Source organism: Amia ocellicauda, chromosome 1 (genome assembly GCF_036373705.1).
Source record: "Amia ocellicauda isolate fAmiCal2 chromosome 1, fAmiCal2.hap1, whole genome shotgun sequence".
In the NCBI taxonomy this organism is placed as follows: domain Eukaryota; kingdom Metazoa; phylum Chordata; class Actinopteri; order Amiiformes; family Amiidae; genus Amia; species Amia ocellicauda.
This window is the reverse complement of record NC_089850.1, coordinates 54403538-54418219: the sequence shown is the minus strand read 5'-3', so window position 1 is coordinate 54418219 and position 14682 is coordinate 54403538. Positions and strand designations below refer to the sequence as shown.

The 14682-nt window shown below is 41.9% G+C and overlaps 2 protein-coding genes across 2 annotated transcripts; one reads left to right on the top strand and one right to left on the bottom strand.

Annotated features, from left to right (window-relative positions):
* Positions 1 to 2532: 2532 nt before the first annotated feature.
* cfap45 (cilia and flagella associated protein 45) lies at positions 2533 to 9491 on the bottom strand. Its single transcript, XM_066709374.1, has 12 exons — positions 9300 to 9491; positions 8613 to 8729; positions 8157 to 8296; positions 7753 to 7897; positions 7319 to 7489; positions 6877 to 7055; positions 6241 to 6370; positions 5504 to 5650; positions 4197 to 4310; positions 3746 to 3939; positions 3369 to 3593; positions 2533 to 3237 (listed from the first exon to the last, which is right to left on the bottom strand). Exons 1-12 carry the CDS (start codon positions 9300 to 9302, stop codon positions 3162 to 3164), a joined length of 1641 nt encoding a protein of 546 aa, XP_066565471.1. The 5' UTR covers positions 9303 to 9491; the 3' UTR covers positions 2533 to 3161.
* A 1867-nt stretch (positions 9492 to 11358) lies between these two features.
* upk2 (uroplakin 2) lies at positions 11359 to 13824 on the top strand. Its single transcript, XM_066709362.1, has 5 exons — positions 11359 to 11496; positions 11848 to 11991; positions 12153 to 12294; positions 12705 to 12763; positions 13148 to 13824. The coding sequence occupies exons 1-5, from the start codon at positions 11442 to 11444 to the stop codon at positions 13285 to 13287; spliced, it is 540 nt and encodes a 179-aa protein (XP_066565459.1). The 5' UTR covers positions 11359 to 11441; the 3' UTR covers positions 13288 to 13824.
* Positions 13825 to 14682: the final 858 nt, after the last annotated feature.

The window sequence follows — 14682 nt, the reverse complement described above, 5'->3', positions numbered from 1 at the left end:
TTACATTGCGCTGAGCCTTCTTCTGAATCTCTTCTCTCTTCCCGCCTTCCAGTGTGATGAGCTTTTGATACACTGGTCTGTCTATTGTCCCATTGTAGGTGAAGCTACAGTTTAAGGTGACTGTCTCCCCCACAACAGCACTGATGTGAGTCGTCTGGGACACCTGTAATCTCTTCCCTGAGGCACCTATAAAATAAATAAAACAATGTTGTTTCATGTTCATACTCAGAATAATTGTCACCAAAAATATGTATCAAAATATGCTGTTGTGTGAGATATTGTGGTTATTACAGCAAAACTTTAATTAACCAGTATTTAGTGCACAGATCTACTCTTGAATAGCTTAGACAGATAGCTTAGTCCTCATGAAAACCTTATTATTATTACTATTGCGACTAATACAAGTTTTTAAATGCATGTCTAACGTATTAATATGAATCTGTGAATTATGTTTCAGAGCTGCAGTACAGTATTAAAACCACTACAGAGGATATTTGCAAAGGATTCCTAAATAGTAAGTCTTACATATCTAGAATAGATAAAAAGTTCTACAAAAAAGTTCATATTTTAATACAGAAAATTAAGATGTGTTATTTAATAAAAGTACTATTAATTCTATAAAATCTTGCCTCTTTCCACACCCCTTACGAATTGTAAATGCAAAGAAATACACTGACATTTGAGACACACTGAACACCTCACAACTTTGACAACAGCTTGACTTTTGGGAACAACAGTGGTTTGACACTTTATGTCGACACTAACTTTCAAATAGATAAACATCAGATAAAGTTGGTAAATATAAAACATTGTAAAAAATAAAAATAAAAACATGGCTGATTGATTTACTAGTTTATTTGTAAATTTAACTATTGTACAATGATTATGTGTGTGTATATATATATATATGTTTAACAACTAACAATATGACAATTTTCTTTGGTAAAATAAACTTATATTATCATAATACATTTTTTTCAGTAGTACTGCATATATTTGTATTAAAGAAAATGTATACTATAATAAATAAGAATTGTATTTAGTATCCTCATGTTCTGTTAGTTCTGTGTGTACTAACACAAATATCCATACTGTAATTAAATCTGAAGGGAAAATATTATTTTTACATGCACCCTACATAGATATATTGTTAATATATAAAAAATAGGAAAATTAAATGTTAGACACATCTGCTTCAGGATATAGAGATAATAAATACATAGAACCTGTCATACCTACAGTTTTTTGTTTTTTGTTTTTTTAATAAGAAATAAATGTCTAGATAAAGGACTGCTGGGAAAAAAAAATGTGATTCAACATGATGATTTTGCTCAGCTATCACAATGGACTGCTGTTCCAAATGAAAAACAAATCAATACATGAATAAATAAAAATTTGAATTTGTCTTATCAAGTCGTTTTATACAAAGAAATATGTGTATTCTATATTTTTAGCATTTTGATCTAAAAATGAAACTACCTTACCTTCCACCTGCGAGTTCAGACATGACAGGAGCACAATGGACAGAACAACCACGGCTTCAGCTGCCATTCCTTCTACCAGCTTTCCTGGGTTATTTCAAGACCTGCTGCATGTCTCTCCTGATCTGACAGTCGGGGGCAAGTCCACCGAAATTAAAATATACCAACTACCTTGTTCAGGAATTCAGCAGTTTATCTTGAACTTAAAAGTCTGATCCCGAGCGACAAGTGAGCAGTGGTATGTCTATACACTAAATAAAAAGCCTCCCTCGTCTGATAATGAATTGCACCAGAGGTTTTGTGCTGTTTAAAGGTGGAGAGAGAGATTAGATCTATAGACAGATAGAGAGACATATATAGAGAGAGTGAGAGAGAGAACTGCACTACCGGTCAAAAGTTTTAGAACAACCCAATTTTTCCAGTTTTTATTGAGATTTAAGCAGTTCAAGTCCAGTAAAAAACCTGAAATGGTACAAAGGTAGGTAAGCGGTAAACTGCCAGAGGTTACCAAAAACTGAAAAATAATGTACATTTCAGTTATAAACTGTGTTACTACACCCTCTGAAGCATTATTTGGCAGTTACACGCAGCTCCTGTGCATAGAGGTGACACTGTTTCCTGGGCTGGTCTTGTCCAACCACGCAGTCGCTTATAATTTAGCTTTGCGGCTTGTTGGTAAATTCTGGTCTTGTTTTAATCCATGTTTGCTTGGTGAAAATTAGCAAAAGTGTCACAAAACATTTCCATTTGTTTTTGAACTGGAATGGTGTACAACTATGCTAATTAAAATGCATGATTCTGATTTGACATCTTGTAGGCTACATTAGATGCTTTGCAATACCATTGATTGACCTTAATACCAGCCAACCAGCATTCCCCACTATTTTGTATTTTGAATTTTGAACCACACAATTGGACAGTTATTCAGTGGTCCAGTTCTGGTATATATAAATGACCTTGTATATATGTATGTAATGTATGTGTGTGTATATATATATATATATATAATTTGTGTGTTGAGAAATTGAGAAATCGACCCCAAACATAAAGGTAAGAACAAAAATAATGTTTATTTTTTATTGTATGGTATAATGTCATATACTGCAGAGTAACAACATTTTAGATGTATGTATGTCTGTATGACATTATATTTAATCCAATATTTCATTTATTGTCCATGTGACAGGAAATTACGGTCATGGGAGGTTGGGCTACATTTCAACAAAAACTGGTAAAATGTAGGTGTTCTAAAACCTTTGACCGCTAGTGTACATAGATAGATATAGAGAAGGAGACTCACAAATACATACATACTTATAAAAGAGAGAGAGGGGCCATGGAAAGGCAATCTGTAGGATAAGGCTGACATTTTGAGTTTAATTGAAGATGAGAAAAGATCCGCACTGGCCCTGAACTGGTTTTGGAGGAGTATCTACACACAGTGAACACCAAACAAATGGGTATTGTGAGCAGAATTACTTTAATTCCGGTGTGGTCTAAAAATCACACATACAAAGCTGAAATGGGGTCCTGAACACTCGATTGATGCAGTGTTGCAGAGGTCCGTCAATTAACTGTTGCTACAAACAAACTTCCTTATTTTAAAATATTTGAACATAAAATTGATTGTAAGAATTAATTGCTAAATTGAATGTTAGCGTCCGTGTTGGTCAGCCTGTCTCAGAGAGCAAGGGTGGGAAGAGTGTGCACTTTTCTCTCGACCTCAATGCAGTATTTCTCAGGGAGTCCAGCCACCCTGCAGAGACAATGACAACAAAACACATGACTAGTAAAACTCAATATATTTTTTACCGCAGACATGTAGGAAAATGTCCACAGTGCAATTTTTATTAACAAAAACAGATCTGCCCTAATTACCGCTCTCACCTCAACTCCCTTAGCTTCTTCTCCTTGATCTCGTCCAGTCTGGCTCGTCTGCTCCTGGCCTCCTCGTTTAGCCGCTCGCCCTCGCGGAAGACGTCTCTGCGCTGCTCGATGGCGCGCGCCTCCCTCTCCCTCACTTGCTGGCGCACCCCGTCCGCGTGGCGCTGCAGCTCCAGCCTGTGCTTCTCCTCCCGCCTCCTCTCCTCCGCGACGGCATCCTGCTGGGCCCTGATGGCAGAGCGGAGACGGCAGTGTGGATTCACGGGCAACCGGAGAATGGGACCTGAGTCAGGGGCCTTCTGAGCGGCTACCCGTACACTAAACACTAAAATCATACGACACTGATAACGGAGCGACACCGGGCAGGGCCAGATCCGTACCTCAGCACCCTCTCGAACTCGGCCCTCTCTCGGCCAGCCTGGATGGCGAGGAGATGCTCCTTGTGGGTGACCTGCTCCAGCCTGGCGCGGTTCAGACGCTCTTCCTCCCGTGCCTTCTTCAGCGCCTGTTCCCGCTCCTTCTTGCGCCACTCCCTCTCAGTGGCCTCCTGGTTCCTTCGGGCTCGCAGCTCGTCCTCAAGGGAAGAGAGGGAAGAGACTTGGACTAATTTTCTGTTGTCAAATTAATACCTTCCCTAAGCATTTAACAGATTTACTTGTTACGATTCCATTACAAGTGATTAACATACATAAACTGAATCTTGATCTTTGGCGTGCTTCATTTAATTGGTGTGTCTTACCAAGCAGGCGTAGTTACTGCTGTTCTCCGAGATACAGGAGCAGTGCATGGCTGTATTGCAGGTGTGATGGGTAGGCAGCGGGCGGGTCTTACCTGCTCAGCCTTGTGGTCCCGGTCTCTCTCCTGCAGGGCACGCAGTCGAGCCACCTCCTTCTCCTTCTCCCTCTTCACGCGCTCCTGCTCTGCCTCGTACTCTGCCTCGCGCTCCTGTAAACACAACACACTCCATCTCAGACCACCATTACAACCACACCCTTTACACACAGAGCCAGGACACCAGCCTGCAGCAGCGCAGTCAGTACAAAAGGAGTGGTTTTATTTCTCGCTGAACTTCTGGACAAGACCTTTATGATTTTGTCTTACTCAGTCTTATCCTATTACTCGGATTTGAACCGCCACCACCCAGGCCCACCTCTAATTGCCCTACTAAGCACAGCCTCACCTGAAAGACAAATCCACTAAACCAATAGACGGGCCACGGGCCAAATCCTGACCGCCAGGTGCTTCTGAATGGACCATGAAAATACTTTTATTTAACCACGAAAACACAATGGAAATGCAATACGTACGGTTGTTGATGCAAGTTTTTATTCTATGCAAAATGTAAATATATAAAACGGTATATTTTACTATTTCTACGGTTTCACGATGAAGATCTGACAGCCGATTGCTCCTTCCACAACGTTTACAAAATCCAGTATTACCTCCTCACGTTTTCTTCTTTACAATAATTCTAACCTGTCAAAGGCTCTCTGGACTGTCACTCTGCTTAGTCCCGCCTTCAGGCAGAGGTAAATTACCCAATCGGTGAAGCAAGGTTTTGGAAACCAACTCTGTTAGGACAGAACTGCTCCGGGGGCAGAACTATATGATGCGTTCGATTGGTTTTTCGGAGGTGGGACAAAAAACTTGAGAAAACAATGAAAAGTGGTCTGAAAACATTTTAATACTAATATTTGCAATGATCTGACATTTTCTTTTTGTATTTTGTCAAATGAATGTACTAAATATGTAAGCTACAGGGTATATTACGAATCAACAGCATTGTGTGTGTGTTGGAAAGCAGCACCTGGAGGTGTGATTTTTTTCCCACCTCTTGAGTCTGGACCTTGATTATACCTTGACCAAGAAATTTGGACCCTGACATAAAATAATTGACTACCCCTACACCACACCAACAGACCCTAACATGGGAGACTTGCACACTCTGCTCTGTTTGGAGAGGAATGGAGGCACTGTAATGGGCTCAGATGCTATGCGCCCTGTTACCGACGTTTCCCGAGCAAGAGTTATTTTTTAGCGTTGGCAGAGCGTGTGCTTTCTCCCTGTCTAAGTCAATCTCCATCTCCCATCACCGGCCTCTCCCCTGTCTGTCCGCCTCTTTCTCCTGGCTGTCTCACCATCTTTTTGCGCGTATACTCCAGGGCGTGCAGGTCAGCCAATCTCTCTTCTTCCTTCTTGCGCTCCTTGGCTTTCAGGCTCTCCTCATTGATCTTGAGGATCTCCAGCTGCAGGCGTTGCTGATCCTGTTTCTTCCTCTCCAGAGCCTGGGAATCCAAAGACACAGGTCAGCACAAATGCACACTGGGTTTTCACTTCTGCAGCTGCCTTGTTGTTGTGGGTTTTTCTTTGTCATTGTTTTTGCAGGTTTGCTGACCACCGAGGTTTAGCTCTTTGAAAAGACTGATAATGATCTGATCTTTTTTAACATCAATTGTAAAACTGTGCAGGGGAAAATTAAAGTACTTAAAAAGGGAAAGTCAATATCAGGCACCTCATTTTGAAACAACCCTGAAAAAGAAAAATAAGTTTAACGAACACGAACTGACTGAAGGAAACAGCTCTGCTCACTGTGACACACTGTCTTAAACCTTAAAGTGCCTTAAGTGTCTTAAAGTGCAGACAGGAGACTGCTTTGCAAAACAATAGATACTGAAGACAGATCTCCCACTGTCACTACAGTGACTACTGCGTTCTCTGGACAGATTATCTTCAGATATCTGCTGTACTTTCTTTGTGCAGAACTTCATGCAGAGGTTAGCCATCTGTGAAGATTACAACATCATGCAATGGAGCCCAACGGCTCCTCCTGACCCCTGCATGACTGGAGGCTCGTGTGCAGCGCTCAGACCCGCACCTCCAACTCTTCCATTTGCAGCTTCTCCAGGTTCTCCAGCAGCTGCTGCCCCTCCTGCTCTTTTATCTCCTGCTTCAACATCTGCTCCTCCGATCGCTCTTCCATCTGAGACACGATCTGCATCTTTCCCCTTCAGAACGCGTATGAGAGAGAGAGAGAGTACGGGGAGAGAGGAAGACAGAGAACTATATGGGATGTAGTCATTACAATGCAGAGCCTTGTTTGTATTAAGTTGTCTTGTTGTAAGTCCAGGGGGATTGAAAAAACTGTTGTGTTGTATGATAGATATTGCTTAAAAAAGTAAAATATTCCATGTCCCCCTTGCAAAATATTTCTAAGCAAATAGCCATATGCATACAGTGTTTACCATCGCTTCACCTTTACATATTTTTAATCTAAAGGAAAAAAACAACACAATGAAGTTATCAGGCATCACAAGAATGACTCAGCAGAGTCTGAAAAGAGCCACAGTCTGATGATGACTTAGCACTAGATCGGGCTGGCCGGGTGCGAGGGCACCGAGAAGTTGGCCCCCCACTAATTAATTGTTCGTGCCGTTAGTAGGGGGGGCAGCTTCATGGACCTGTGTGTGTGCACAGCGGGGGAGGGGGCTGATGGATAAGACAGTGCTCTCACTGGATCCGTTGCTGTTTGCGCAGCTCCTCGATGCGCTCCTCCACTTCCAGGGCCCTGCGCCGGTCCACCTCCATCATAGCGTCCAGACGCCGCTCCTCCTGCTGCATCTCGGCCAGGATCTGCTGCTTCTCCAGGACCTGAGCGTCTCTCACCGCGTGGCACTGAGCACCCAGGATCAGCTGAGGCACAGACACCCCAAGCATGGTTAACAGGGTAATTGTACTGCTGCTGCACATGTGGAGATCCACCTTGGACTTCAAGAAGCATACATAAGAGAGCATAACATATGTAAAATATCTGTTCCTCAAAAACCATGAAACTGGGAGCTTTCTAGCGCAGTGCTGAACCCCTCCTCCTCCGTTCCAACCTCTGTGAAACCACGCAAAACAAAGCAACGCATGCTAATGCAGTGATGGCCTGACAGGCCGAAGGGATGCCACACCTCATTGAGCTTTTTGACTTCATCTTCTTGTTCCATCCTCATGGTGTTGGCTTTCTCCAGTAGATACTGCGCTCTGTCCCTGGCCTCGACCTCCAGGTCACTCAGGCACTTGTTTTTCTGACGAGAAAGGTCCGCCTGTCGAATCTGGGCCTTCCTGTCCTCTGCAGCATCCTGTCAGGACCACAGAGGAGGAAGCACATGTGTAAAAACAAACAAACAAAGAAAACACAAAAATATGACCACTTTTTTGAATGATTTTATTTTTTGGGGGGTTGTGCAAAAGCAGAACTGGGTGACTGGCAACATCAGCATGGCACAAGGTGGCATTACATTTGTACCATCCACTGAAGAGCAGACGCACCAAAGAGACGTTCAGCAAAGAGACTGTTTACCACTGCTGAAAGACCCCAGTTAGGAGCAGGTGCTTCACTCACAATTGCTGCCTCTTTCTCCTTGCGCAGAGCCTCCATCTTTGCCTTCATCTCCTCTTTGGTGGCAGCGCGAGCTGCCGATGCAATCCTCTGAAACTCCCCAGGATGAAAAATTATGGACATTCCAGAAGGATCCTTGCGTGGGATTCTAAAGAGACAGAGTTAAAAATTAATGTGTGTCAGGGGTAGTGGACGGGGTCATGTCTTATCTGATTTGAATGTTTTTAAGTGTGTAACCCAGGAAGAAGTCCAATTCCATGGGAGACTAATCAATATATCATTCATCGAAGGCCATGCATGTGTCTACACTGTGTAACTGATAGAGCAACAGCATTGTACACTCACTTGAGTCCAACCAATACTTCTTAAGATAGTAAACCTTCAGAGACAGACATTGAGACACTTGCTTTAGTTCTCGGATGAGGTCCTTGGTGATGATGCGGACCGTCTCTGGTTTCTGTTGTTTCCGGACTGGAGCCGAGAGAGACGATCCTCGATTTCCGGCCTTCCCCTGGGTCACTGGATCCAGACCCTCGGAGGCCGACAGCTTGAGGAGAGAGAGCACAACATGAAAGGAAACTAGGCTCACAGTGAAGACTAATCTTGGTATAGCCTTCTCGTCTGGTTGTTGTGTTTTGCGGAAAGTGAGAAGTCCAGTCCAGAGCAGAGGCAGCAATATAAAGAGCATCTTGTTTAAAGGAATGACAGCAAGGTAATGGTAGAGAGTCCAAGGATTTCATTCACACAGTTGTTAAAAGGCAACCTGGTTTTTACATTGAATTTTCAGAGTGGTAGATTGGAAGTCCCTGCTATTGTCAGACCGCAGAAACAGTGGATATAAATATAAAGAAATGAACATTTACTTTCTGGGGCGATGCAAAGAGCGTCTCATCCACCTGGGACGTGAGGGCCCGGGTGCGATAGCGGCGAGAGTGATGAGAGCTCCCTGAGTGGGTCGAGGACGAGATGACACTCGCAGGCTGAGGAGAAGAAGAGACACGTTGTGACAGACAAGACTTCAATGTCCTTCAAAGTCAGTCCCATCAAGTCAGCTTGGCAGGACAAGATCATTCAGGCAGATTGTTGGACCCCAACAGTAAATCCATTATGAAACAGATGTCTACAGATCATAGCTGGTCAATACCTTATTTTGAACTGTTACTTTTCCTTCTTCAGGAATTATGTGTGATTTATCTTCTCTATATTATCCTGTACTTTTTACATTTTCATTACATCTATTTAAGATGAAGAATCATTGCTTTAAATGCTGAGAATCTCACGTAACTCCAGCTCAATTAAAGCACAGACTAATACAGACAAAAGTCAACTTTAAAACGATTTAATTCAATAATGATACTTCACAGTGGACGATGATCTCGTTGTTTTACTGACAACGGGATTGCAGAACACATTTTGATGGCGGCATGAACATTATACCCATGAAATAAATATCGACAGTGCAGATCACACACATCATATCTCATATTGTAATTATCAGTATCTCACACAGTACATGTCCGCGTTTAAAGCGCTCCGGCTGCTCGTCTTACCATTGTCGTCTGAAACAATGTCTTCTCCTGAAATAGTCCAAACTGGTTGAAAGCAAAAATGAATGCAGCCCTAAAGCCACGTTGATGCTGATGAATGTGCTGATGAATGTGATTTTTAATGATGTTTGTTGTTGTTTTATGTCCGCTGCTGTGGCGCGCGCGCTGCCTCCGCGCTGCCCGTGTTGTTCTGTCTCCATGGAAACGCGGCGCCATGGCGAAGCGAGCACGCGTCAGCGCGCGACTACTGGAGTAAACTAGTAGTAGTCTGAGAGTAAAGAACTAGAGCAGGTAACACATGAGAAAGACCTAGGAGTCTACGTGGACTCCTCACTTTCTCCATCCCAACAGTGTGGGGAAGCAATAAAAAAGGCAAACAGGGTGTTAGGGTATATTTAGGGTTGCCACTTGCAATGTGGAAAATAAGGGACACCAGCGGCCCCATTCCCGGGGGACACGAACCAAGCGGGGGTCTGGGGGTCCTACCCGGGAGATGCTGAGTGTCACACACATTTGCTGCCTTCTGGTGAATTTTTATGCACCAATTTGTGCTTTTTATGCATCAATTTCAAAGTCCTCTGTTACTCTCAACATGAATGTAAAGGAAATAAAGAGTCAATAAGAGTAAAGCACAGCTGCGTCAGTGATATTAAGGATTACAACATCAGATCATAGACATGGGCAAAATGTTTGGTCTGTCAAAATAAACTATTTGGAAGAAGCAAGAACCCATTGATGAAGTCGGAAATAGCAAATGGCCTGGCAGACCACAGAGACCACTATGGTGGATGGCTGAACAATACATTTATTTGTGACAGTAAATGTCGGCACTGAAATAAAGATCAAGCTATTCCAGAGTGAGGGGTGGGAGGAGCGGAGTCATTGCTAACGTGTCTTATTCTAGTGCTGTGAGCGGTGATTGAATGGTCTCTGTCCACCCAGCCGGCCTGTCTATGGACTCGTGTTGCTGCGCTGCCTGGAGCGCTGCTGTCTGCAGGAGCTGAGCGACTCCACTGCGCCCTCTGCCGCTCGGACGTGGTGTCCTGTGAAAACGCAGTGCGTGCTGTAGAGCAGGGGTGCACGACACTACGGGACAAATCGCGTCCTGGATTGATTCAGTAAGGGACTGTGAATGTTATTTTCCTATACGGGACGGGTGGCAACCATAGGTCAATTGTCACAAGTGTAGAATTGAGAACGGGTTTGTCTTCTTGCGCTGTTTCTCTGGTGCTGCCACCTGCCGGACGACGGCGACGCGCAGGCGGGTGTGGGGGCAGGTCGGGCGCAGCTGGCTGTTGGATGACGCAGCTGCTGCGTGTCGGGATTAATGCACACACCCGTTACTGTGAACACATTCACACATCATGAGCAACGCCTGGGTTGTACAGTGCACCGGGGTCATCTGAGGGTAACAGTCTCCGTCGAGTGAAGGAGAACAGTTGAATGCACATCTGGTAACATCTGGATGTTCATGGCAGGTTGTTTTTGGGGATGCCTAGATTAACTTGTATATAAACCTAGACCTTTGTCTGGATGACTTGGGTAACATTACTGCTGCCAGGGGGTCCGGTGTTACACATACGGGGCTCTAGGAGCGATCAGGAGACAAAGAGTACATTCAACATTGTTTCTTTCTAAAATATAGTTATAAAAATTATTCAAACTATACTGGTTGTCAGTTAAAATATACCACTAGATTCCCACCCTTCAAAACCTTCACTTTATCCCCCCCTTAAAACCCCCAAATAAATATATGATGCAACACATGGTAAAATAAAACATGCCATAGAATATAAAAATCACACAATGTGAATGAAGATACAAGCGATCAAGAAAAAAATCAGGGTTAAAAGATCAACTTCAAGGACCTACACAAACAGCAACTACACGTTACTAAGAGGTTAGAAGCTGTTAAATAGACCTATTTTTCAGGAGAGGGATCCAGACACCGCCCGGGCAGACACAAGAAAGCACTTTTTCTGGTAGAACCAGTTCTCTCTGGGCTCTTTCAGTTCCCAGTTGCTGATTGGCCTACAGAGGAGCAATTTCAGGTTATTCTGGATTCACTTGCCCACTTTTTATTAACGGTAGAGTCGCTCACAGGGAGTATCATTTTGACACAGTAGCGTACAAGATCTGAATGAAATGCGGACCTTACGCCTTGTGATCTTTGGGCTGCTTTTGGTCGCAGCAAATGCAGGTATGGGGAATATAAATGCATGTATACATAATTAAGGTTGAACTGCTCAGTACAACCGGATGCCTAAGCGTAGCCTATGCAAATTCATATGTAGTTACTCTTGTAAGGGTTTATAAAGTTATGTTTTCTTTGTATATTGTATACTAAGTTAAATGTATTTGGTAATCAACATTATTATATAATAAGTGATCTTCAGTTGGTAAATTGAGTATTACAGGACACCATTTGTTTGTATATGAAATGAAAAAATGAAGACTCATCATCTAAACAACTGAGAGTGGGTCTTTTGGTAGACATGAGACCCCAGATTGACCTATTCAACCTACTTTAACAGACCTTTCTATCTGGTAGATTTCCAGGCTAGTGTTCTGGACGGGTCTGGCGGCCTGCTGACGGGAGTGTTTGCCAACTCGGTGGTGCTCAGTCTGCCACCCTGCACCCTCGCTGGGCAGGACGTAAACATCGAGTATTTCAATGTCCCAGCGGGCAACAAGAGTGAGTGGCTGATCTGTTGCATGCCATTCTAGATTAGTGTTTCAAATAATTACAGCACTAGTGGTCTGGGTAACAAGGCTAAGTGAAAATCACCTGGGATCATCACCCAGGGATGCTACACCTAATCACCCACACGGATCATGTCGATTTCTCCCCCCCAGCCCTTCTCACCAACTTATTCACTGTCCCTTTGTGTCGGTACAAGAGGGATCTCATCTCAGTCAATGAGAACAATGGGCAGTTCGTTGTCAGCAGAACCATTGGATACCAGGTGAAGAACCTCGTTCCTGGGATTGACTACAGGTTTGTAATTAATAATAATAATAATAATAATAATAATAATAATAATAATAATAATAATAATAATAATAATAATTCTAGGGATTATCTGAAATATGATATAATTATTTGGGATAACTTGAGATTCTTTTTTAATCTAGTGATGAAATCTCCAATCTCCTGAAATAATCTCCAGCATCATCAACCCCCTATCTTTAGTAGCCCCTCTCCTACCTGTCCTTCTGTTTCATATTGAGAGGAAAACATTTCTACAAATGTGTGTAACTCTGCAAACTTACTAAGGGATGCCCTTAAATGCTAATGCCAGGTGATATGGCCAAAGTGTCTCTGCAGTGACTTAAATGTGACTTTGTGCTTTGTTATAAAGCTACAATAAAAGTAATGTGTGTTGCTCATATTGATTTTTTTATCAGGTTCCAGTATAATGTTGGGAGTGAGAGGAGCAATGTTGTTGAGGTCACTACTAGAGCAGGTAACTATTTACCATGGTATAAATATTTACATCGCAAAGCTTGAATTTGGTTTCATGGTTCACTTGTATAAAATTGCTTTACATTGTTTGCATCTAAAAAAATATCACAGCTGAGATTGTATCCTTGATGAGGACCTGATTACATAAAAAACCTTGTTCTTCAAAGGGGCTTTCCAATGGCTAGGTCTAGAAATCTCAGTTTTCAGTCAAGGTTTGTACCCAAGAGCAACAACAATGGCTGTCATGCATTGGTATAATCTTGGTATAGGAAATCAGCCTGAACTGGAAGTTGGTAGCATCAAAAGTGAAAGCAAGATTTGGGATTTGGAATCAATATGCTCTAGAACAGCTGGGTGTTTTACTGGTGTTTTCCGCTTCTCACAGGCAAGGACTACAATACCATCGACGATGGGCTGCCGGGTCGCAGTGCAGCCATGTTGGTGATCACTGTGCTGCTGTCCGTCGCCATGTTCGTCCTGATCGCTGGCATGATTGCAGCCCTCTTCATTGCACATCGGAAGTGAGGAACCAGCCCCAGCAGCTCCGGGGAGAAGCAGACCAGTGGACAGTCCATTTCCATAACCCTTCAGTAAATATATATAAACTAATGTCCTACCTACATAATGAAAGTGTTGAGCCAAACTGACTCAAACTTCTTGCAGCTTAAACATTCTTTTTACATTTTATGTTTTGCTGTTTCAATGTGTTTGACTGTCTTTTTGCAGAATGCTTATTCTGCGTAGTTCTGTGGAAAATTTCAAGAAAGAAATCTATTATTTGAGAATACATTTTTGGTCCATGATTATCTTAGGTTTTAAAAAAATGTATTTATTATTTGCACTCTTTAAATCTTGCTGTAGAATATTGAATGTCAAAGTGTTGAATAGTGGGTTGCACTGCTTGTCCTTTGTTAATATTCTGTTACTATTCTGTATCACGTGGACAAAATACAAATGACATCTTCATTGGGTTTACTGCACTTGTTATGCTAACTAAATACATAAATAATTATTTGTTTCATTTTGAAAAATGTATATTAAAAACAATCTTTTCACATTTTACTACTTTGTCTTCATGAACAATTCCTAATGGTTTTATGTTAGTAGCACATGATATATAATTGTTTATGAGAAAAATAAGGGAAGCTTACATAAAACTCTGTTACACATGTCACCCTTTTTAATCATTAATGCTGCAACTCCTCAGTATATGAGATATAAAAATTGTCCATCTAGGGCTTTAGATCTATTTTTATTTAATGTATTTAATGCCAAAGAACTAATTTTGAGCTGCTCTACAGTATATATAGAGATCGCTCATACAAAGAACAGAAGATCGTATGTTGGGCACTTCAGGTTTGTATATAAAGAATTTGGGTGGATCTGGTAAGAGCGAATCCAGAGAGTTAGACAGAATTTATTAAATTTCCTCCCCTTTTGCCAAGTCCATTAATGCTTTACTCATTCAATTAATTCAGTTTGTACATTTTCTTATGTTCTTATACACAAAATGACAAATGTCAATCCCACCTCCTTTAATTGAAATTAATTATACTTTCCCACAGACATTCCCCAAAGGTTTGAAATGTTATCTTTTATTTTATCCATTTGTATTGCTAACTTTACTGAATTACAAATGTTTATGTTTTATGTGTGTGTGATGCAATAAATAATACAAAATAAATCATAATGAGCACAGAAGGCAACATTACTTTATTTTGATGATTTTATTACAGCACAAAAATAAGTTGCTCAAATAAATTATCATAATAGGCTATATTCCTCTTACAAATATGTTGATGGGATGCTGAGTGACCTCACAGCTCATAAAATATAATCTGTAATATCTCAGGAACCATACCGGCACAAACAATCATTTTTGTGGCATGGACCAGCAGAAACGAATGGAGATATTTGTAT

Excerpts from the sequence above, each read along its gene's own strand:
- cfap45 (XM_066709374.1), bottom strand. Across the intron at positions 8,297-8,612 it reads TCTTTGCATCGCCCCAGAAA|CTGTCGGCCTCCGAGGGTCT; the intron begins GTAAATGTTCAT and ends TCTCTCCTCAAG. Across the intron at positions 3,238-3,368 it reads AAGAAGCTAAGGGAGTTGAG|GGTGGCTGGACTCCCTGAGA; the intron begins GTGAGAGCGGTA and ends TTGTCTCTGCAG.
- upk2 (XM_066709362.1), top strand. The coding sequence starts at position 11,442 with ATGCGGACCTTACGCCTTGTGATCTTTGGGCTGCTTTTGGTCGCAGCA. Across the intron at positions 11,497-11,847 it reads TTTGGTCGCAGCAAATGCAG|ATTTCCAGGCTAGTGTTCTG; the intron begins GTATGGGGAATA and ends TCTATCTGGTAG. Across the intron at positions 12,295-12,704 it reads GTTCCTGGGATTGACTACAG|GTTCCAGTATAATGTTGGGA; the intron begins GTTTGTAATTAA and ends TTTTTTTATCAG.